Consider the following 24,797-nt stretch of genomic DNA (forward strand, 5'->3'; position numbering starts at 1 on the left):
CCTGATATTCTATATTCTATAATCATATTTCAAATTGCATGTGTCCGGATGGCAGAATTCAGTACTGTATCTACCAAACCTTCTGTTTACTCATCTTTATTTTATTCATTTGCTTAGATTCTTTGTACACGTAATCTCAAGAAGGTGCTGAATGAGCTCAGTGGCAACTTTTCATGTCTGGTCAATTTTAGCATGGTGTTATTAACTGTCAAAGATAAAAAATAAAATAAAATAATTGATATTCTCCTTTGGTTACTCAAGCCTAGTAACAGACACAATATTTCTGACACTGGGAATACATTCCATGAGATCCATAGATGTCCCTAAATACCAAGAACATGCTAATGGCCCTTGTAGAAGTGGAGCAATCTTCCATTTACTTAGGTATGTATTTTTAGGCATGTATGTATCATTTTGTTTTTTATTGCCCCTTGTACACCGATTGAGGAGGGCTTTATTTGAGAAAATTCAATTTGTAAATCCGGATTTGTTTTGGCAGTCTGAGAGTTGTATGTTGAGTTGTTTTTTTGTGGAGGAGATTTTCAGTTTTGCAGGATTTTTCGAGAAAGCATGGCACTCGAGACAAAAACACACTATATAATTTTATATGTATTCCTCTTGTTTCTTTGTTTATATTACGTTTTATTCTGTTTTCTTTTTTTGTGGCCATCTTGGTCTATATAACTTATTGTCAATGTCAAGTATACTATTATATACTTATTGTTTATGTGTCTTGTAAGCCCATATGGGCTGGGCATACACCTGTATGTAAGACATGAAAATAAAAAAACATCAATCAATCAATTTAGGCCGATTTTAAGAAAATAGGGCTTGGGCTCAAGAGGTAAGTGGATAGATTTGCTTGGACCCACAGAATCCATGGACAAATTTTGTTTCTGAGAGTTACAGTTCAAAAAGTTACAGGCCAAAACGTAATGTTCATATTGTGCATAATGTGTGCGTGTGTGCATGCACGGTTCTTATGTATGTATGTTTGTGTGTGTGTGTCTCCCCCAGGCATTGTCTCTCTCGTCTCGTTGGCTGTGCTGTCCTACGAGCGGTACTGCACCATGCTGGGACCCACCATAGCAGACAACAGTAATTACAGGCCGGCGCTGGGTGGGGTGCTCTTCTCCTGGCTCTACGCCGCAGCCTGGACCGTGCCCCCACTGCTGGGCTGGAGCCGCTACGGCCCTGAGGGTCCCGGGACCTCTTGCTCCGTGGACTGGAGCACCCAGACGCCGAACAACATATCCTACATCATCTGTCTGTTCGTCTTCTGCCTGCTGATCCCCTTCATGGTCATCCTCTACTCCTACAGCAAGCTGCTACTGGCAATCAGACAGGTAGCCACCGCCCACATGTACAAGCATTAGAAGAAACATGTTCTTTCTGCCTTCAGAAGGTTTCATAAGAAACATGTAGCTTCTGCCTTTAGATTAGGGCTGGGCGATATTTTTTGGCTATATCACGAATCACGATACACTACCGTACTTTTCGCACTATAAGCCGCACCTGACTATAAGCCGCAGCAGCTAAATTGAATGATGTGTACATATATAAGCCGCACTGGACTATAAGCCGCAGGTGTTTTAATGTTTAATTACCATATGTAATTAGCATTGGGACACAATACTGTCGGACAAATAACAAGCATTAACTCATTTACAAGTTGTATTAAGTTTAGCAAATAAGGGAACAGATAAATAACATTTCAATGCAGTCAAAAAAGCAATATTTAGATGTTTACATTTTCGAGTTTGGTCACGTCGAGTCACATATAAGCCGCACCGTTATATAAGCCGCAGGGTCGAAAAATGGGGAAAAAAGCCGCGGCTTATAGTCCGAAAAGTACGGTATATATATTGCAATATTTTGATATTTCCTCCAAAGCACTTAAAAATGCTTGATGTAACCCTTTGATGTATACATCACACCAATATGATGATTATAATAGTCCCTGCAACATATGTCTGCATACCCTTGGGGGTCGGACCTTGCTGTTTGCACCCGCATGCGGGTGAACAAAGGCCTTGTCTCAGCCGAGAGGATGTCTCAGAAATGGCCAAAGTGTTGCACATTTCAGAAATCGGTCAAAATAGAGAAATGGCATTTTTGAGTGCTTTGAGATGTTATATGTCTCCTTATTTGCAAAACTTAATACGACTTGTAAATACGTTAATTGTTAATAAATACGTAAATACGTTAATTGTTACTACAATGTCGAGGGGAGGGGCTGATTTAAGTGTCGGGGGGGGGGGGGGGGGCGCAGTTTCACTGACGGCGATCTCCATAAGTAAAACTGACTGAGGTCTGAGCAGAAAAGCTATGGACAACACAGCATTAGCGTTGGCAGCAGCTATCAATCGTATTGGAGAATTCTGTGTTCACGGCGAAGAGGACAGACGAGAATTAGGCCAATTTTGTCTCAGTCAGTCTCAATGAAGACTGAGCGGCGAGCGAGAGTGAATCCGACGTTGCCTAGCTAACCCACACTGTCCGCTTCAATTCGTTGTGCTAAGCTAGGCTAACAAGCAGCCAGGCCCAGATAGCTTTCTACAGAACGAGTGATTGAGTCATTCATTGACAGAACAATGAATGAATCACGCTAGAAATAAACGCCTACATGCTGTGTGTGTGTGTGTGTCTCTGTGCATCAAAGCTATCTGGCTGCACGTTATTCGCTTCCATTCATTGTGCTAAGCTAGGCTAACGTGCAGCCAAGCTAGGCTAACGTGATGCAGCCCTACATCGCCCAACAGAGAGTATAACTCTGTTAGTATGACTCTGCCAGACAAGATCAAAGAGTTCTGTGGTGATAAAGCCCAAGACATCACATGCTATACTATATATATATCTGTACATATTCCTTACCTACTCTTACTAGTTACTATATCTATATCTGTACATATCCCTTACCTACTCTTACTAATTACTATATCTATTTACATATCCCTTACCTACTCTTACTAGTTACTATATCTATATTTGACGTGTTTTCTGATGTTTATAAAAGAAGTTGTGGAGGGGAAATAAATCTACTGTATTTATTTTGTAATCAGTCATGACTTGTCATGAGTTGATATTTTGTACATACTACTTACTGGCTTATTGAGTAATTGTTTTTGCCGTTATCCTGCCAAGCTTCTGTGTGTACTGATGCCAGGTCAACACAATAACATTACATCCACTCTGCAGCAGGTCTCTCCACTCTCGGAACATATTTTTTCTTTAGGAAAAGGTGCTTTGGTCAAGTAATTCTTCTCTTGGACTGGCAGTAGTTATCAGGCTCAATTTAATGATTGCTACAGGCCTGATGGTCTGCAAGGTGCAGTGAAAGACAAGAGTGTTTTCATTTGTTTGCAGCGCATCTCTATCCAACAAAGGTAATCTATAAAATGCTATAAAAAGTGTGGCTCAACATTCGATACGCGCAAACACAAACCATTATTTTATATCTTTTAGATAAAGCCATGCCTTCTGTATTCCATCAACACAAACTAATCTTCCTCACTAACTCACCCAAGTTTCCACTGCACTATTCCTGCTACAACACGATTTGAGTTTGAGCCAGCCTGTAGTAAAATAAATAGAAGAGTCTTCAGACACTTATACGAGTCAGTGGCAAAAACAAGCACTTTTATTGGTTGTTGATGAATGCCCCTTGTGATTACATTGCAGCGCATTTTGTACTGTAGTTTCTGCCTTCAGTATGTTTTATAAGAAACAAAGGTTATCCTATAACCCTAGTTATATGAATATGGCGAGCGCTCTGCTCTATTGGAACTGTCCCTTTAATCATATGCTATCATGAAAACTTTAAACCACGTGCACGCACCCACACCTGCCTGACCATGCCCACATCCGCTCACATATAAGCGGGGTCATGGCCATACTACCAGCTCCTTCCCCAGTCTTTCACCGCCGAAACGGAAGACACATGGGGTCCTCAGTGAGTCAGAGCAGAGCGCTCGCCATATTCATATAACTAGGGTTATAGGATAACCTTCGTTATATTTCATATGGCTTTGCGCTCTGCTCTATTGGAACACAAGAGCGGAGCAGAGCGGAAAGCCCGACAGATGTACCCGCTGAGGTCCCCTACAACTATCAGAATACCGGGGAGGATCCGGGCCCCCCATAGTGAGGGACGGGAGGGAGACCGGACCCGACTGTGCGAAGAGGGAACAGTACCTCAAACACACAGGGTGAGCAGACCGTGGAACTTACCTTTGTTTAGAAGGGCCCGCGACTACTCGGTCGCGCATCCCGCACGCCACCAGGGAACGGACGTGAAGCAAAAAACCCACGTCACAGCCCCCAACATAGCGGGGTCTGGGTAAAAAAGCCCTGACCCCGTGGCAAGGCCATAGCAGCATGGCGCGGAGGAGGCCCCAGCCCCAGGCCACATCCCGGGGGCCAGGACCCCCCAAAAAAGGGGCGTGGCGAGGTCAACGAGGCCGCGGCATCGAGACCCCACCAGACGGTCACTGATGACACCACCCCCCACATCGCAAGCGTATCGGACAGGGCCTACAATAGGTGAAGGCCCTTCTCCACCTGGCACGCCGCTCCGAAGCGCTCCAAGGAGGCTTCCCCCCACAATGTCGTGGGGCCAGCTGGCGCACCGGGGAGACAACCCTCCAAGGAGGTTGATCCCTCAATCCAGGTCGACGGGTCTTAACAAGAGAAGAACTTGACCTGCGCCCGGAGCACTGCAGACTAGACAGGCGCCGAAGGGGCTAACTGTAAGAACAGTATCCCAGTGGAAAGGGTGTTCGGTATGCCGTGCACCATGTCACAATCTCATGGGGTCACGAACCTTGCGGAGTCGGAGTTAGCCAACTCCGCTAGCGAACAGATTCCACCACGAACCCTGCCAATTTATTAATCCCGCCGGGTCGAGGTTCAGAGAAAGAGTTTGACACAAGTGGCAGACGTCATTAAGAAACCCATTAAGAAAACCCTGGAAACATAACTGCGCATATACACAGGCTATACAATGCAGTTCAAGGCGTTTCAGGTTTAAAAAGGGTTAACCCAGGCCAACAGGTCAACGAGGGCAAGGCCCGACCTGGGCCTGGAGGACCGGGACCTACACAGGGATGCATAGAGGAGTTGACAGAAGCAGCCTCCCCGACAGCCCCCTCCCATCCCCGGTTTAGAAGGGAGGGAGGGGTGAAATTAATGGAGAAGGACCAACCCACCTAACATTGTGCAAAAAGGTACAACATAATATGGACCAATGCACACCACTGTTAAGGGCAACTCGTAGTGGCATCTATATGACACACACATTCATGACATCAACCCCTGTGACGTCCGGCCCGCCCTGGCATTTTCCCCCCGGAAAAGCTCAGGGTCCTTCGGGGTACCAGAACTTGTCTGCGCCCCGGCAGACAACAGGTTAAACTGATCCGGTCTGGTGCGACCAGGACAAGTCCCGTGCCATTGTCATGCCGCCGCCCCCAGTCCTAAGAGGGGAGTAGGTACGCGTGTAGATCCAAAACATCACAGGGGGCGCCACCAAGGCGGTCAGTACGCGAATGCACCGCTCCCAGTGGCCCACCTAACGGGCGTGAAACCCCTCTGCCAATGTTTGATCTACTCCGTCATCTCCCCCCAGAGATGTACGCGAGTCCTCGAGTCTAACCTAGTGCACTGGCGCTCGGTAGAGATAAAAATCTCCTTCCCAGCCGACCGCATAAAAAACACAGTTTTTATGATGTTGGGCAACCAATGCGCGCCGTGTTGTAACTTAAATAGGCCAGGTTAATGATTATGAGTTATATTTCATATATGTTAATATCTATTATTGTTTACCTTTGAAAGAAGAAGTGGAAGTGGAAGAGTGTTTGTTTATTCTAGTCAGAGATACTATTATTTACATTAGTCGCCATGTTAGTAGAAATACAAGTCCCAGGATGCATTGCACCTGCTAACAGCTGCGTCCTTTTAGGTGATTGACAGAGAGCGTTTTATGAATGAAACTGATGAGAACTCAACTGCAATGTAACGTGCGCTGAAGATTCTATATAAAGTACAGCCTATTGGAATCCGACGTATTGGACAATCTATTCTTTTGGAAAGTAGTTATTCTACATTTTTGGTGCCGAAACCAGGGAACTTTGGATCATTGAAATAGAACGTCGGAGTGAAATAGAGAGACAGAAACGGAAGCGCGGTGCCATCAGAGGTGGTACTACACGTATTTTAAATCAGATTGACGCTGAGATTGGAAAGGAGGATCCGAGTGTTGAAGACTTGACAACTATGTTGGATGTACTGGCATCGAAGGAGGACAGTTTGCTTGAAATAAACCGGGAAATAGAGCAGCTAACTTTGATGGATGATTTGGACACGGAGATTGAATCAACGGAGACGTACAAGGAGCGCATCATTATCCAACGGAGCCACGCACAACGAGTAATAAAGAACCAAAAGGAACTGACAGCAGAGGCCCGGCGGGTGAGTGATACTGAAGCAAGATCACAGAGACAGTCAGTAAAGCTACCAAGATTGGTCATTGAGAAATATAATGGAGATGTCAGTAAATGGCAGGAATTCTGGAGCCAGTATGAAACTGCTATTCACAATAATGATGGACTGTGTAAAAGAGAGTTTACTTACCTGAAAACCTATCTCACTGGACCAGCTGCAAAGGCAATAGCAGGACTGACATTAACAGATGATAACTATGACAATGCGGTCACTTTATTGCAAAATAGATTTGGAAGGAAAGATCGACTGATCAGTGCTCACATGTCAAAACTACTGAATCGTACTCCTGTGAAGAAAGCCTCTGACGTGAATGCATTGAGGCAGCTATATGATGAATGTGAAATTCAAATGAGGAGCTTGGAGTCACTGGGTGTAGTGTCAGAAACCTACGGAAGCCTGCTATGCCCAATTTTACTGCAGATGATTCCAGATAGCATAGCTCTTGAATATAGTCGTCAGAGGGGAGTAGATGATGAATGGAAAGTTTCTGAAATAGTCACATTCCTACAGAGGGAGGTTCAGAGCAGAGAAAGAGCACTGCAAATGACAACAACATCCAACCATCAGAAAGAAGAGAGCAAGCCATGGAAACAGGCCTACTCATTCAGTAAAGTGAGATCAAAAAGACCCAGCATGCAATCTACTGCTACACTGCATACAGCCAGCCAGGTGTACAACTGTTTGTTCTGTGACAGTGCTGATCACAAAGCAGAACATTGCCCAGACAACAACGTTATTGAACGTAAAGACAGGCTAATGCGAATGGGAAGGTGTTTTGTGTGTTTAGGACAGAAACACATAGCCAAATTCTGTAAAAAGCAGGTATCCTGTGGAAGAAGACATCACATTGCTGTGTGCACTGACAAGAAAAGCGAGGAGCAGAAACCCCCTGTTTCGGAAGAGGCTGTTGTTTCCTCAGTCATTCCTCATTCAGTGAAGATGAAACCAGATGGACAGAACACTGTGCTGTTACAAACTGCCAAGGCATGGGTGGAAGGCCCAGGAGGCAGGGCAATAGCTCGTTGCTTACTAGATGGAGGGAGTCAGAGGAGCTTCATCCATGAAAACCTTGTGAAGAGCCTGAAGTTACCAGTAATGAGACAAGAGAAACTCACTCTTCACACGTTTGGATCCTCTGTCCCTACAATGTCACAGTACAACACAGTGAAGGTCACCTTGAGGAATGTCTGGGACACCCAGCAAGAAATCGAAATAGAGGCTATAGAGACCCCACAGGTGTGCTCAGCAGTTATGAAGGTGCCTGGTGACCAGGTTCAACATGAGCTCAAGAAAAAGGGTCTGAGACTGGCAGACTTCCCAGGAAATGAAAGTGATCCAGAGCTCTCCATCCTGATAGGAGCAGACTATTATTGGCAAATAGTATCAGGCAAAGTGGAGAGGCTGACAGAGACTTTGGTTGCAGTGGAGAGCACCTTTGGATGGTCTGTGCAGGGGCCTGTGTCCATGTCAAGTGTAGCTGAGGCAGCATGCATGCTCATCCCCATTGATGAAGACACACTTGTCTCCAATCAACTAAAGGCATTCTGGGAAATTGAGTCTCTGGGTATAACAGGCGAGAAAACACAGAACCCAGCAGAAGAAGAAGCTCAACAGATGTTCGAGAGAACAACAACCTTTAAAGATGGGCGATACCAAGTGGAGTTGCCATGGAAGGCAGAAAGAACAGAACTCCAAGACGACTACAGAATCGCTAAGAAAAGGTTTGATGGTCTGAAGAAAAGACTAAAGAAAGATGTTACCTTTTACAGCAGGTATCATGAAGTAGTGGAGGACTATTTACAACAGAACATAGCAGAGGACGTGCCGAAGGATGATGCAAGGACAGACAGTGTGAAATACTACTTACCTCACCACGCAGTACTCAGAGAGGACAAGGTGACGACGAAACTGAGAGTAATGTTTGATGCTTCATCTCATGAAAATGGCCATCCATCCCTCAATGACTGCTTATTCACAGGACCCAACCTGAACCCAGACCTCCTCAACGTCCTGATTAAGTTCAGGCAACATGCGATTGCCTTTATGGCAGACATCAAGAAGGCCTTCCTGCAAATATCCCTCGCAGAAAGGGACAGAGATGCCGTGAGGTTCTTGTGGCTCACTGGCCCACCAAAGGGAGAAGAGGAGGAAGAGCCACGAGTGTTAAGGATGACCAGAGTGGTCTTTGGCGCTTCCCCAAGTCCATTCTTACTCGCTGCTACAATCAGGAAACACCTGAAACAGTATGAGACAGAACATCCACAATGTTGTAGAGACATTGAGAGAATCACTTTATGTCGATGATTTTATTGCAAGTTCACACAACGTTGAAGAAGCTTACACTGTGACGACAACTGCTAAACAAATGCTGTTGACCGCAGGCATGGACCTCTGCAAGTGGATGACAAACTCTCCTGAATTGATGGAAAAATGGGAGAAGAGCAAAACTGACCTCACGGTGGCGCCAGAGACACACAGAGTAGTACTGAAAGTGCTCGGCTTGGTATGGAGGCCAGAAACTGATGACTTCACATTTGACTTAAGGCCACTGGTGAGCAAAGAGAAGTGTTCTGCAATCGTCTGCACGCATTTATGACCCCCTTGGGTTCCTGACTCCTTTCACAGTCCGAGTCAAGTGCATGTTTCAAGAAATGTGGGAGAGAGGACTCTCCTGGGATGAGGAGCTACCACCTGATCTGACTTGAGAATGGCAACAGTGGTGTTCGGAGCTCCCCCAGCTACACCAGCTCGCTATCCCAAGATGGTACAGAATAGACCTGCAGACAGAGAACAGCCACCTCCTGAAACTACATGTGTTCTGTGACGCCAGTGAAAGAGCTTACAGTGCTGTGGCCTACCTGCAGGGCGAAAACCAAGATGGAGAACTTAGAACGAGCTTAGTGGCATCCAAGTCCAGGGTAGCCCCTCTCAAGAAAATGACACTGCCGCGCCTGGAGCTCATGGGAGCTGTGATTGGGGCAAGACTAGCCAGCCACTTGATGAAGACTTTGAAAATGGAACACAAACAGATCACAATGTGGACAGTTTCTATGATTACGCTGCACTGGATTTGCAGCTCCGCTCACAAGTGGAAACAGTTTGTCTCAAACAGAGTGACAGAGTCATGGTCCTTGACCAACCCAGAGTCATGGTCACACATAAAAGGGAAGGTAAATCCAGCTGACCTCCCTACCAGAGGAACCTGTGGAAAACCTGATACAGAACAAGCTATGGTGGTACGGACCTGAAGTTCTGACAACACCTGACCAGTCACCTGATCAGTCAGAGGAGACTGATGAGGGTCAGGTTCCAGAAGAAGTTCACACAGAACTCAAGTGCCATCACCAGGTCACAGTACAGCTTACTGCAAATGACGCAGATCTCTCTGAACCAGTATTGGAGCTGGCAAGATATAGCAAACTGAGAAGGGTCTTAACACTTTGAGCGCCACGCCTGGTTTTCCGTTTTACCGCTTGAATGCCACCATCGGCGCCAATGTTAACGTTAATATCGCCTAATCTATGTTTTAAATTATGGCTATGTGTCTAATCTGCCCATCGCATTATCAAAGACTATTTTCCAGTCAGTGCTGTGAAGGCAGATTGTTTTTTTATCGCGTCGTTTCCGTTTCAGAGCAGTTAGAAAAGCCCCTGTTTTTATATAAAAAACAGCTCATTCTGGAGCATTCTATGAAAATCGTCTTTTAGTGGAATATTCCACAACGTTGATATTCGTCGGCCTTTTTATGAATCGTTTTCAAATAAACGCTAGATGATCAATATTATACGTGCACGCAAGCACATTACGGCCGCGCACTGATAATCGCTCCGTTGATTTCCTCACAGACTTTTACAGTGAAACCGAAAGAAGACATTTCACAAAACAGCTTATAACTTCATCAAACTTACTCCGATTATCCTACCACTGATAACATAGAGTCCTTACCTGACATCACATGGTATCCAACTGGTATATTCCAATTCCTGATCACCATTCGAAAAAATCGATACGTGTATGGATCCAACGCGACACTGTAGATCTCCATGATCCGCGGGGATCTGAGGCTCCAGAATGAACTGTGGTAACCCCGGCTGGATCAGTGAACTGGAAAATGTGGAGTACCGGATTTTTTTCCCCATTCATTTTCATTGAGTCCATTCCAAAATCACTTATGTCATCTGGGAGACGACAGGGGGCGCTTTTTTCCACAGTGATCACCGGCGCAGCTCGGCTATACTCGGGTAGGCTCGGGTGATGCAATCATTTTTCAGATCGCAAAAAAAAAATAATAATAATAATTCCGAGAAATCTCGTGAGTGGCACGCAACCACCTATAAAAAAACCCGAGAAATCTCGTGAGTGGCACGGAAAGTGTTAAGAGTGACTGCCTGGATCAAGAGATTCATAACCAATGCTCAAAGGAAGACAACGACACAAGGAGAGCTGACTGCTGACGAGCTCTTTGAGGCAGAAAGGTACTGGATCAAGACGATACAACAACAAAGTTTCAGTCAGGAGATCAAATTACTGAAGACAGGAAAGAATCTGACGAACGACTGTAAAATAAAGGAACTCCAACCATTCCTGGATGAATATGAACTGCTCAGCGTGGGAGGAAGACTGCAACAGTCCAACTTCACCTTCTGAGAGCAGCACCCGTGGATTCTGCCCGGAAAACAAAGATACTCAGAAATGCTGATACAGTCCTGTCATGAAAAGATAATGCATTCAGGAGTGAGGGACACCTTAGTACAGCTAAGAGAAAGATACTGGATCCTGCGTGCTAGACAGCTAGTCAAGCGTGTTTTAGCAAGATGCACTGTCTGCAAGAGATTCAAGGCAAAGGCTGGATGTCAGATCACTGCACCTTTACCAAGAGACAGAATAACTGAATCCCCACCCTTCGAAGTCACAGGTGTGGATTTTGCAGGACCGCTTTATGTGAAGGCAAATGGATCGGTGACGAAGTCATACATTGCACTGTTCACCTGTGCTGTGACCAGGGCGATACACCTGGAACTGGTCTCAGATCAGTCGACAGAGAAATTCCTGTTAGCTCTGAAAAGATTCATTGCCAGAAGTAGTGTTGTCAAAAATATCGAAGTATCGATACATATCGATACTGAATATTTAAAACGGCTTCGATACTCATTTCCCGAAATACCGATACTTTCTGCAGTATCGGTACCAGCTGGCGAGTGTTCTACAGCAAGTTGATGACGCGCTGTTCAGAGCGCGCTTGCCCCTCCGGCTGCTCCGAGTCCAGCCCTCCCCCTCACAGAGCAGTCTACCCGTCTTCAGTTAGTAAACAAACATTTTAGCAGTGCCAGCGCGGATCTCCATAAATAAATGAAAGAGGTTCGTGACAGCTGCTCTTTCAACCAGGCCATGTGAGCGGATCGGAGCGTGAGCGGCGCGGGGCGCGGAGCGGGCCGTTTTGACGTGAGCGAGGAGTGGGTTTTAAAATGAGTCGGCGCGACGTCCGGAGCGAGAGTTCTCCTCCGCTCCAATCCACTCCAGGCCGCTCACAGTGGTTTAACACTGTTGATGTAATATATACATGCAGTACAATGCCAAAGCAACAGATGGCGATGTACAAACATGAAGGCCATTTTCAACCAATGAGAAGGGTTCAGGCTTCGTCACTGTAGAGACGCCCACCATAGATATCTATGACGCCCACACTCACTCCTGTTAAAAAAAGTATCGACGCCATTGTTGTTGACGTTAGCTTACATGCTAACGTTAATGGCAGCGACCATAGCATTGTGGCTCGGCTAGCCTATCATCGCTTAGTAGAGCTAGTGAATGGATAAACAACGTTATTTAACATTGCAGAATGGCTACAATTACAATGCGGCTCAATACAAACAATTGTTAAGGGGCCCAGGGGGTGTAGACTGTTGTAGTTTGAGCTCATTTACACCATGCTCCAAAAAAGAAAAAGAAAAACTGCCGAGCGATCTGGCGCGGGGAGCGGGGAGCGCTCGATTCAAGGTGAGTGGGGAGCGAGCGGAGAGCGACTTGGGGGCGGGGTCAACATGAGCGATTAGCGGAGCGGACCAAGCTTTAATGAGCGAAGAGCGGATTTCTCGGCCGCGCCGATCCGCTCACGTGGCCTGCTTTCAACGTCACTGTGACTGAAGCATTAAACCATTAACTCTAGTTTAATACATGATACGTTGTCTACTGATGGCGCATAATATCAACAGCTGATTCGTTGTAACGTTACAGCTACCAGCTAACGTTAGCTACTGCTAGCAGTTAGCTCCGTTAGCTTAGCTGGCCACCGTTATAAATACTGCATGGAAACGGAGTAACGTTAACGTTTAAATGTTATGTCGAGGTCATACAATACTACAGTCGACATAAGGTTAACGTTACCCCGTTTCCATCAAGTGTTTAAATAGCAGCAATCTTGTTGAAAATGTAACGTTACTAAAATGCTCCAAGCATAGCCTCTCTCTCTCTCTCTCTCTCTCTCTCTCTCTCTCTCTCTCCCTCTCTCTCTCTGTCTCTCTCTATCTACCGCTACCTCTCTCTCTCTCTCTCTCTCTCTCTCTCTCTCTCTCTGTCTCTCTCTCTATCTACCGCTACCTCTCTCTCTCTCTCCCTCTCTCTCTCTATCTACCGCTACCTCTCTCTCTTTCTCTCTCTCTCTCTCTCTCTCTCTCTCTCTCTCTCTCTCTCTCTCTCTCTCTCTCTCTCTCTCTCTCTCTGTCTCTCTCTCTATCTACCGCTATATCTCTCTCCCTCTCTCTCTCTGTCTCTCTCTCTATCTACCGCTACCTCTCTCTCTCTCTCTCTCTCTCTCGCTCGCTCGCTCTCGTTATCTTTAAATAAAAATCGAAACTGTTACTAACTGTAATACAAACAGTTCAGTTTGTCAGGTACATGCAACACAGATTACAGTGTTTACATCTGTCTGCTTGAGAAAATACCATGTTCTGCATTTGCAATAAAAATTATTGAAGTGAGATGAACAGTTATTTTTAATTGTGTGATCTAAAGATAAACAAAGGGTTTTAAAAGTGTTATATTTATCTTCTCTTATAGTACCAGAGAGAAGCTGAGAAGAATCAACCAGCAACAAAAGCTAAATTTGTTTAAAAAAAAAATATATATATATATATATATTTATTTTTTTGATATCGAAATGGTATCGAAGTATCAATACTTTTCAAGGTATCGTATCGAAGTCGAAATTCCAGTATTGTGACAACACTAGCCAGAAGAGGAATATGTAAAGTTATCTACTCGGACAACGCAAGAACATTCAAGAGAGCTGAGCTGGACTTGAAGGAGCTGTGGAAGGCCATCAAAGACCCACAGCTATTGGAGTTCTTCTCAGAAAAGGGCATCACCTGGAAGTTCATAGCCGAGCGAGCTGCATGGTGGGGCGGATTCTGGGAGAGGCTCGTTAGATCCGTAAAAACATGCCTAAGGAAGGTGCTTGGAAGAGCTTCACTCAACTTTGAAGAGATGTGCACAGTCCTAACGGAGGTTGAGGCTATCCTGAACTCTAGGCATCTGACCTTTGTGCACAATGAAGTGGATGAACCACAGCCGCTGACCCCAGCCCACTTCCTGGTGGGTAAAAGACTCACGTCTCTGCCGCCCAAGACATTCCCAGTTGACGCACAACGCTCAAATCCTAAGTGTAAAGAGCTCAACCGAAGATGGAAGTACAGGCAGAGACTCGCAACCAGCTTCTGGAATAGCTGGCGTAAGGATTACTTGCTGGATCTGAAATCAGCACATCGCTGTGACACGCCGTCACCCACCCCGGTGACGAACCTGGAAGCTGGGAAGAATCAAGGAACTGTTCCCAGGCCGAGATGGACTTGTGAGGTCGTGCACAGTTCGCACTACCTCAGGAACTTTGTTGAGGAGACCTATTCAGTTATTATATTGTTTAGAGGTCTAGGATGAACTAGCAGTTCATCGGGGGGGAGAATGTTGTAACTTAAATAGGCCAGGTTAATGATTATGAGTTATATTTCATATATGTTAATATCGATTATTGTTTACCTTTGAAAGAAGAAGTGGAAGTGGAAGAGTGTTTGTTTATTCTAGTCAGAGATACTATTATTTACATTAGTCGCCACGTTAGTAGAAATACAAGTCCCAGGATGCATTGCACCTGCTAACAGCTGCGTCCTTTTATGAATGAAACTGATGAGAACTCAACTGCAATGTAACGTGCGCTGAAGATTCTATATAAAGTACAGCCTATTGGAATCCGACGTATTGGACAATCTATTCTTTTGGAAAGTAGTTATTCTACACGCCGGTCCCAAAAGGCGGATTCAATCATTGAAAAACACCCTGGGCCAGCACTGATCGGTCTCGTAAGACCAAACGCTGATTTATGAAACAGCGTGTATGCTCGTAAAGAACCCGAGAACAGTGACGGCGAATTTCTAACAAGAAAGAGCCCCACAATGTTTCCCCCTGCTGTCTGGGACGAGCAGCAGGAAGCCAGTACTAGAGACACAGACACAGGCTCTTACACGACGAGCCTGGGAATAAAAACCGCGTCAATTCTGCTCTTTATGTAAGAGGGGCAGACAGCGGTTTTCCCAGAGAGACCTCAACGTGAGTTTGATTGATTGATTGTGGATTAGAGACATCATCCAAGGGATAAAAACATGATAAAATGCAAGCACTTATTTCCATCATGGTCCCTGGTATTAAAAAACAGGACATACATCAACATAAAACAACATCATAAAACATTAAGATACAATATGCATATACAGTTGAAGATAAAAGAATAATAAATAAATATGCTACCCTCTCTTTCCTATGCCGATAGCCATGATCGTACATGCTTTTTGAAGCCAGTTAACCCGCGGGCCTGTTTAATGCTGCTGGGTAAAGGAAGGTCTGCTGGCCGTACAAAATGAGTTTAAATCTAAATGGAACTATGTTTGTGTCTCTACCTCTGGTTTCATGGCTAATGGCTATGGTTGTTTTTTACATATTGAAAGTAATTTTGAAGGTAGCTTGGCACCTCCCCTTTATAAATTATATATACTAGGCATAGCTTTATCATTGATACTCTTTTTTCCACCCTCAGCCACCCCAGGCTGTTGAAGTGGGACTGGTCTAAGTGAGTACGAGTGGGGAGCTGCAGGACTATCCTAACTAGCTTGTTCTGGGCAGTTTGAAGTCTAGTTCTCAAGTTGCTGGGGGCACTGTCATACCAGGACAAGCAAGCATAGTCAAAATGACACTGAACCAGTGCCCCCGCAAGTGCTCTAAGAGCTTTCCTGTCCAGGTATTTAGAGTTTCTAGCTAGGATTTTTATTCTGTTGTTGACCTTGGCTATAACTTTTTTTGCCATGCTTTCCCCTGAGAGTGTACACCCTAGATACACCACTGATTTGGTACTGGTGACCACTGAGCTACCTAACTGTATCTTGAAACCTTCCTGTGTTTTCTGTTTCCTTGTGGTAGAAAATCAAATGGATTCTGTTTTACCTAAATGGAGAGACAGCCGGTTTTCTGAAAGCCACTGACTGACATTCCCTAACTCCATGCTAAGTCTGCTTTCAATATCCGTTTTGCTTTTATTTGACACCATGAGAGCCGAATCATCCGCGTAGAGCAGGAGATCACATGAGCAGGCTGACTGCATATCATTTATATAAAGGAGGAAGAACAAGGGCCCCAGCACACTTCCCTGAGCGACCCCGCAGTCCACCGTCCTCAGATCTGAAAGGACCCCTCCCACCTCTAGGCACGACACTTAGAGATGTCTCCGTCGTAACGTTCTGGTGCGGGGACATGGGGCTCCCTGTGCGGGGGCACAACAGGTGGGTCTAGCTGGGCAGAGACGTATGCATCAAAACGGTTACATTGTCTATCTTACTCCGCAGAGCTGAGCATGAGAGCGCTGAGTTGGGCAGTGGTTTCGTCCAGTAACTGTGAGTGCTGGTTTACCAGAACGGCGTGTCCGTTGAGGATGGTCTGGAATTCCCTCTGGAACTCTCTCCATTCGCCGGGCTCCTGTGATGCTGGGTTCGACATCTGGTCGGAGTGTTCTGTTAGGATAAGGGTTGGCGGAGCCCAATTGCAGAACACAGGAGGAGAGAGAATGGAGCGGTTTAGGTTGGTTTTAATTGTTACCCCCCAAGCAGACAGGTTTTACAAGTCAAGAATGTGCGACAGGTACAAAAATGTTCATTTAGACGAGGAATGGTGCGTTCCGTGTGCCGCACGGGGCGTCCAGGTGAGCGGAGTACCGGAACGGAGGTCCTAGGAAGTTAGGTTAACACTCCGACGAGGGTAGAGCAGGATCCGTGGGCTGAAGTACCATCTCGCTGATGAGGGAATCCCTCTCAGCCATGTCAATTAACCCACTGGTAGCGTGGGAATCCGGGGATCGGATGCTGCCCATATAAGGGTGTGAGAGGATGAGGGGTGAGGAAGGCCTCCGCCGTGATGGTGTGGAAGGAGGAGGGGTGAGGAAGGCTCTTGCCGTGATTACAACACATCTATCCTTTACAATGACAGCGGTCTGTAACTCACGGACATGTCTCTTGGCCAATAAGAAAACGCGCCTGTGACGTCTTCAATGGCCTCTTCTTCTTTTTCTTCTCGAGCCTGGGAATAAAAAACCGCGTCAACTTTGCTCTTTATGTAAGAGGGGAAGACAGCGGTTTTCCCAGAGAGACCTCAACGTGAGTGAAACAATTAAAAAAGGTTCATGTAACAGATTGGACTAAGTAGGCAAAACGGCCCAATATACACTACTGTTAGAGAGCAGAGCAGAAGGACCAACAGTCTCAACTGCCTCACATCATCCATCCTTTACAATGACAGTCTGTAGCACAGGACCTGTAACTCATGGACATGTCTCTTGGCCAATAAGAAAACGCGCCTGTGACATCTTCAATGGCCGGGGAAGTCCCGTGTCCCACTATCCTAATTTGGTGTGGGAGTCAGGGAAATCCCCCCCCCCCCCCCCCCCCTCCCTGTGACGAGAGAGAGAACACCTTCGTCAGGGAGACTGATAGGTACGGCACGGTGGTGTAGTGGTTAACACTGTCGCCTCACAGCAAGAAGGTCCAGGGTTCGATTCCCGCTTGGGGACCAGGTTTCCATGATGCCAGGTACCCAGTTGGGTGATCTCCCAGGCCTTTCTGTGTGGAGTTTGCATGTTCTCCCCGTGATCGCAAGGGTTTCCCCCCGATAAGATAAACCCAATGGAAAAACAGATCGCTAACGCTGTGGCGTCCTTGACGAAGACGGGCAGGAGCACTTGGATTGGTCCCGGGGCGCGGCTCACGTTGACGCCATATCTGCTCCCGGCTTCCCATGGGGCGAAGGACGACGGGATGGGTCAAGTGCAGAGACTCAATCGCATCGGCGACTGAGAAAAAGACAATGCATGTGTGTGTGTGTGTATCCCGGTGTGTGTGTGCTGCTCCAATTGCATGTCCAGTTTGTTGCATGCCGAATAAAGACCCCCTAAAGAGGTCCTGCATTATTATTATATTATTATTATAGGTAGAAAGGCACAACCTCTCGGCCAATCAGTTTTGTAAAGGATATAACTATATCTGGGGGGGGGGGGGGGTATTTGTCCACCCCCCTCAACCACCTCACCCCTGATACGACGCAATAAAAAAGGCAGAGCCGTGACACCAGTTGTATAGTGCGCTAAATGAAAGCACATACACCTGTAGTGTAATAGCTTTACATCCTGTACGCCAACCACAGCTGATAACCTCGTTTGTGGGTTTTATCCATGGCTCTGGCTTACGTGCGAAAAACTTGACACCCGCTATTTTTCTATCTTTACCCTTAAGCAAAGAAAAAACATCAGACTGAAGAGAGGGACTCAAAAAGTCCTTGGTTTACATGCTACATATGTGCAACTCTGTAAGCTAACAATAGCACACCAGTTGCGGACTCAATGCTACGTTTTATCCTAAAACGTATTTACATGAAACACACAACCCTCATCGTACAATGAAGCCGTCAAGTTCACTTTTACCACGTAAGAAAGAACACTGGCTTAGGTAGAGAGAAAGGACATAAGCCCTTGGCTAAGTGCTAGAAATACAGGCCTTGCAAGTTATACAAAACAGCAACCAAAGCACATTTCCGAGAAATTTGCACAAACTCCCAAGCAAGAACGCGACCCTAGCATTTTTAGCTGTGGGTTTATATTGCACATGTCGTAACCCCCAAAATACAGTGAAGTAAACACACGTTTTGTTAAACAAAAACAGTCCCCCTTTAGGAGGGACCCTTTATGTTATTAACCAAAATAATTTGGGGGGGGGGGCAGCTCGCCTCCCTCACAGGACGGCACTCCCCTCTGGGCGCCGCTGAGGCTCACCTGCCTGCCACAAACGTGGAGCAGGAAAGCCCCACTACGCTCCGAGGAAGCCCGAATGTGAAGCGCCGGTGGAGGTCAGAATAATCCTCTAGACTCTCCGGTGGTGACGACATTATTCTATCTTTCTCCCGTAAATTAGTGAGAGAGGGAAAAACAAAAGACAATGCCAACACAGCTCCTATAACTAACTAACTACTTCAGCACTGATCTTGAAGAGGTGCTCTACACGTACTTCCAGGTGGTGAAAGTAGGGAAGGAAAGTAGGGAAGGAGGGAAGGAGCTGGTAGTAACTCCCTCAAACTGAACAGTGACATCTCCTTAGCAAATGATCTCAATACCTTCTATGCGAGGTAATAACAACACCAGCCTACAAGCCACGGCAATGGGGGGGGGGTCTGCTGATGGAGACTCAGTGTTCAGGGTAACGGAGCATGAGGTGAGGCAGACCTTTAAAAAAGTGAATATCAGGAAGGCAGCAGGACCGGGACGGCATCCCCGGCCGCGTCCTAAAAGTCTGTGCCGACCAACTGGCCCCTGTATTCACTGACATATTTAACCTGTCCTTAGAACAGGCTGTCATCCCCACCTGCCTGAAGAAGTCCACTATCATCCCTGTACCTAAAAAATCCAAGCCTGCTTGCCTCAACGACTACCGCCCTGTAGCTCTCACCTCCATAGCCATGAAGTGCTTTGAGAAGCTAGTAAAGGGCTACATCTGCTCCTCCCTCCCCATCAACCTGGACCCCCTGCAATTTGCATACCGCCCCAATAGGTCCACGGAGGACGCCATAGCCCATGTGCTGCACACAGCAGCATCACACCTGGACAAGAGGAAGGGGAACTATGTGAGAATGCTATTCATCTGCTACAGCTCGGCATTCAATACCATAGTCCCCTCCAAACTGATAGCCAAGCTCAGGGACCTGGGCTTGAACTATGACCTCTGCCAGTGGGTCTTGGACTTCCTGACGGGCAGACCCCAGGTGGTGAGAGCAGGCAACTGCACCTCCTCATCCATCACCCTCAACATAGGGGCCCCCCAGGGCTGTGTTCTGAGTCTCCTCCTCTACTCCCTGTACACACACGACTGTGTGGCTCAGCGGAGTAAATTTGCTGACGACACAGTAGTGGTGGGTCTGATCTCTGCAAACGACGAGAGGGCCTACCTGGAAGAGGTCAAGGTCCTGGCGGGATGGTGCCAGGAGAACAGCCTCTCCCTGAACGTCAGCAAAACAAAGGAGATGATTGTGGACTTTAGGAGGTCGGGGGTCAGGGACTACAGCCCCCTCAGCATCGACGGGGCACCGGTTGAGAGAGTGAACAGTTTTAAGTACCTCGGAGCCCACATATCCGAGGACTTGACATGGACCACACACATTGACAGTGTTGTGAAGAAGGCACGACAACGCCTCTACTTCCTCAGGCGCCTAAGGAAGTTCCAAGTCAGTCAGAAGATCATTAAGAACTTCTACTCATGTACAATAGAGAGCATCCTGACTGGCAACATCACCTCCTGGTTTGGGAATAGCACTGCACAAGACCGAAGCAGACTACAGAGAGTGACACGTTCAGCCGAACGCACAATTGGAGGGGGGCTTCCCACCCTCCAGAACATTTACAACAAGCGGTGCAGGGGTAAGGCTAAGAGAATCATCAAGGACTCCAGCCACCCGAACAACTGCCTCTTTGAACTGCTGCGGTCAGGCAAGCGATACCGGAGTCTCAAGGCGAGCACAGAAAGACTCCGAAGAAGCTTCTATCCACAGGCCATCAGGCTGCTCAACGAACAATAAACACTATGCAACAACCATCAAATGCACACAGCACACACATCCACACGCACACACTCACTTTAAACAAACAACACACTGCAGCACCCACTCTCCACACTTTAGATCACCTAAACACACTTTATATTTATTGGTAAAGGATTTGCACTACAACTCGTACACCTTACTGTAAATTGTACCTAAATTGTACCTCATCCCATTTCTGCTTTGCACTATATAGTATTGTATATTAGTACATTGCATAGTATATTGTATATTGTATGGTAACTCAGTTACTTCTATTCTGCATCGAACATTGTACATATGTTTATACTGAACACTGTGACTTCTATTTTTACTTCTATTTTACATGCTATACTATTTTATTTCATACTTATCTTGTCTAGCACAGTCTCTGGAGCGTAACAGTAAGAAGCATTTTGTATAAAAGTATTCTGTACTTCTGTATGACAACTATTAAAGAAACTAACTGTGGGCGTGATCAGGCAGGTGTGGGTGCGTGCACGTGGTTGAAAGTTTTCATGATAGCATATGATTAAAGGGACAGTTCCATATGAAATATAACATATAGTTTCTGCCTTCAGTAAGTTTTATAAGAAACATATAGTTTTTGCCTTCAGTACGTTTTACAAGAAACATAGTTTATAAGAAACGTATAGTTTCTGCCTCCAGAAAGTTTTATATAATTATATAATAAGTAAGTAAGTAAGTAAGTAAGTAAGTAAGTAAGTAAGTAAGTAAGTAAGTAAGTAAGTAAGTAAGTAAGTAAGTAAGTAAGTAAGTAAGTAAGTAAGTAAGTAAGTAAGTAAGTAAGTAAAATTTATTTATATAGCACTTTTCACACAGAGAACTCACAAAGTGCTTTACATACAGCAGAAATAAAATATACAAATAAAAAGCAAGAACCATTCAAGTGATAAGAGACAGAACAAAAACAATGCATCACAGAGAAAAAAAGAAGAAGACATATTTTATACCTGGATGAGAAGCTCAAACATTACCCAAAGGGCTGTTTAAACAGTAATGTTTTTAGCTGATTTTTTTAAATGTCAACAGACGCTGCAGCTCACGAGGAAGGGCATTCCAGAGTCTAGGCGCTACAGATTGAAAGGCTCTGTCACCTTTGGTGATCAACCTGGTGCGCGGAATGACCAACAGATCCTGGTCAGCTGTCCTCAGGGTCCTGCTGGGCACATATGGTTCCAGCAGGTCGTTAAATATTCTGGTGCCTGGCCATGCAGAGCTCTAAAAGTGAGCACCAGGGCCTTGAAATTAATTCTAAAATGTATAGGAAGCCAGTGCAAGGCGGCTAGAACTGGAATGATGTGACACCTTCGGCTTGATCTGGTTAGCAGTCTTGCAGCAGTATTTTGGATGAACTGGAGGCGGTCTATGGATGATTTATTGAGGCAGGTGAGAACCAAATTGCAGTAGTCTAGACGAGAAGAAACAAAGGCATGGATAATCAACTCTAGGTCAGAATGGGAAACAATCGACTTAAGCTTAGCAATGTTCCTGAGATGGAAAAAACAGGTGCATGGCCTGATCAAAGTTTACCCCAAGGTTCCTGAGGTTGGGGCTCACATTTGTTTCTAGGGACCCAAGGCAACCAGCCACCCTGGATGCAATGCCATCAGAGGCCACGATGAGCACCTCGGTTTTGGCCTCATTTACCTGGAGGAAGTTGCTAGCTAACCAGGCCTTAATGGCCGACAGACACTCATTTAGAACAATAAAGAATTAGAATAGAATTAAAATCATCAGGGCAATCAGGGTTAAAAGAGCAATACAACTGGATATCATCTGCATAAATGTGGTAGGAGATGCCTTTAAAAGCGTTAATAATGTGTCCTAATGGGAGCAAATACAGGACCAAGTACCGAGCCCTGGGGGACCCCACAGGAAAGGGTAACAGACTCAGACACATGGGGGCCTACTCCGACTGAGAAACATCTACCTGAGAGATATGACTTAAACCACTCAAGTGCACTCCCTGTGACACCCACCCAATCTCTGAGCCTGTTTAACAGAATGTTGTGATCCACAGTGTCAATTGCAACACTAAGATCCAGTAGCACTAAAATGGAGCATCTACCAGAGTCGGCGGACATCAGATCATTAGATACTTTTAAAAGTGCAGTCTCCGTGGAGTGTTGCTTGCGAAAACCCGACTGGAATTTGTAAAAAAAATGTGGTTTAAAATAGATATAAGCTGGTTGGCAACCATTTTTTTTTTTTAAATAAGATAAAAGAGGCTGTCCAACTTACGTAATGGAAGTCCTTAGTCGAGGTTGACAGTCTGTAAGAAATCATAGGCACTCTGATTGTATATTATGAATTCACCCTTGGATCTCCAACGTGTTTCCATTTCACAGAGTCTCTTTAAAAAAGCACAGATAAGATATGACGACACAGTGGAACAAAACACATAACATCTGGGCACCCAGCTCATATACACACATACAGGTGTGATGGTGGAAAGAAATCAGTCACTATACAATCACCATTAATAAAAGTACAAGTTGAATATAGTCACTCAATGATAAAATATCAAAGTCAAAGCACATCATTTAAGGTGCTATAGAATAGATAACATTCAGCCACCAGTGGCGTCGCGTGGGTAAAATAACAGGGGAAGCCAAAAAAAATTATTAAAAAAAAATTATTAAATATTTTTATTAATTTTTTATTTTTTATTTTTATTTTTTTAAGTCAAGTAGTCACCATGTACACTACAGTATGGCTCGGCGGCCAGTCAAACTTTCTTAACAGATTGCAGAATGGGTACAATACAGTACGGCTCAATACACACAATTGTATAAGGGGATGCAGACCAGAGAAAGACGTTTGTCTTGTTTACATCAGGGTCCCCCATTTTCAATTCATACTAGTGACATTTATGACATACAAGACATCATGACATCAAATATACAGTACTGTTACCCCTAGATCCTGACAGAGTATATACATATGATGGGGAGGGGACTGTACATTAGGAGGGGGTGGGTGGGTGGGAGAGAAATATACATACGGCCGGTGTTGTTTTCGAGGAGGGAGTAGGATTCCGCAGAACACCGGGAGAGAATATGACTGTCTATTAGACAAACGTGACAAGACAAACGTATTTCTCTGGTCTGCATCCCCTTAACAATTGTGTGTATTGAGCCGTACTGTATTGTACCCATTCTGCAATCTGTTAAATAAAGTTTTCATTCATTCATTCATTCATTCATTCACGTGTCTGTTGCGCCGCGCGCCCAGCCATCAGAGCGCTCCTACTGTAAAATGCGGAAGCAGTCATTTCAGCCTCAGTTTTACTCGTTTATAAAAATGATTTAAAATGTTTATTAGCAACGCCGAGCTTTCAAACCCCGCCGCATCTGTGTGTGAAACCCTAATGGAACGCTGGGTACCTTTGACATTTATATCCGATATATTTTGGACCCACCGCTAGCTTTTAAGCAGTGCTTGATGGTGCACATTAACCTGGCTACTACGGAGGAATAAGTTACTGCGTATTCCAGCCCCTGGCTTGCATTGCAGTCATGAAAGGGTATACAAGCTTGCCTGATAACGTTAGTTAGTCCTTAGTCAGGCTGCTCAGTTCTTACCTGGTCAATAATGTGGTCCTCCTCTTGCCAGATAGATTTGTTAAATCATAATATCCACAGTGGTGTGCTCTGCTGGTCCTCAGTACTAATGGGATGTCACGTTAGGTAGTCAGGTGGAAACGTGAACTTCTGACCTGCCCCGCCTCCAGGTGGAAAATATGCTGAACGTCTTCCTCCCAGCTCCGTTTTAAACTTTTAGGGTGTGGCACAGTGGCAGTCAGCTCGAATCTGATTGGCTAGGATCGGATTTGGAGTTTGGACTCACTCTATAATGCTGGAAGCCTGGAGAAAGAGACCTACCCACTGCCTCTCTCCTATACTAGCTGCAGTAGTGAACACAGTCTGACAGTGTGTTAGAGGGAGTGAGAAGGAGAAGAGGGAGACATAATAAAAAAAAAAAAAAAAAACACATATGCACAGATGAAAAAGAATGTAAACTATATTAAAAAAAAATTATATTTTAATTTTTTTTTTTTTTTTTTCATATTTCATAATTTGATATGAATTTATAGGGAGGCATGGCTTCCGTTGGCTTCCACA

At 45.4% G+C, this 24,797-nt stretch overlaps 1 protein-coding gene across 1 annotated transcript in view; it reads left to right on the forward strand.

Moving 5' to 3' along the window:
- The window catches only part of tmtopsb (teleost multiple tissue opsin b), a gene marked incomplete at both ends in the record, with an annotated part of 194,143 nt that overhangs the window by 79,051 nt on the left and 90,295 nt on the right, over positions 1-24,797 (forward strand). Inside the window, one exon of the mRNA XM_084325867.1 lies at positions 1,018-1,346. Coding sequence (XP_084181993.1) covers positions 1,018-1,346 — 329 coding nt within the window. The remainder of the gene's footprint in view (positions 1-1,017; positions 1,347-24,797) is intronic.

This window comes from Notolepis coatsorum, assembly GCF_963971535.1.
Source record: "Notolepis coatsorum genome assembly, chromosome: 12".
NCBI classification, from domain to species: domain Eukaryota; kingdom Metazoa; phylum Chordata; class Actinopteri; order Aulopiformes; family Paralepididae; genus Notolepis; species Notolepis coatsorum.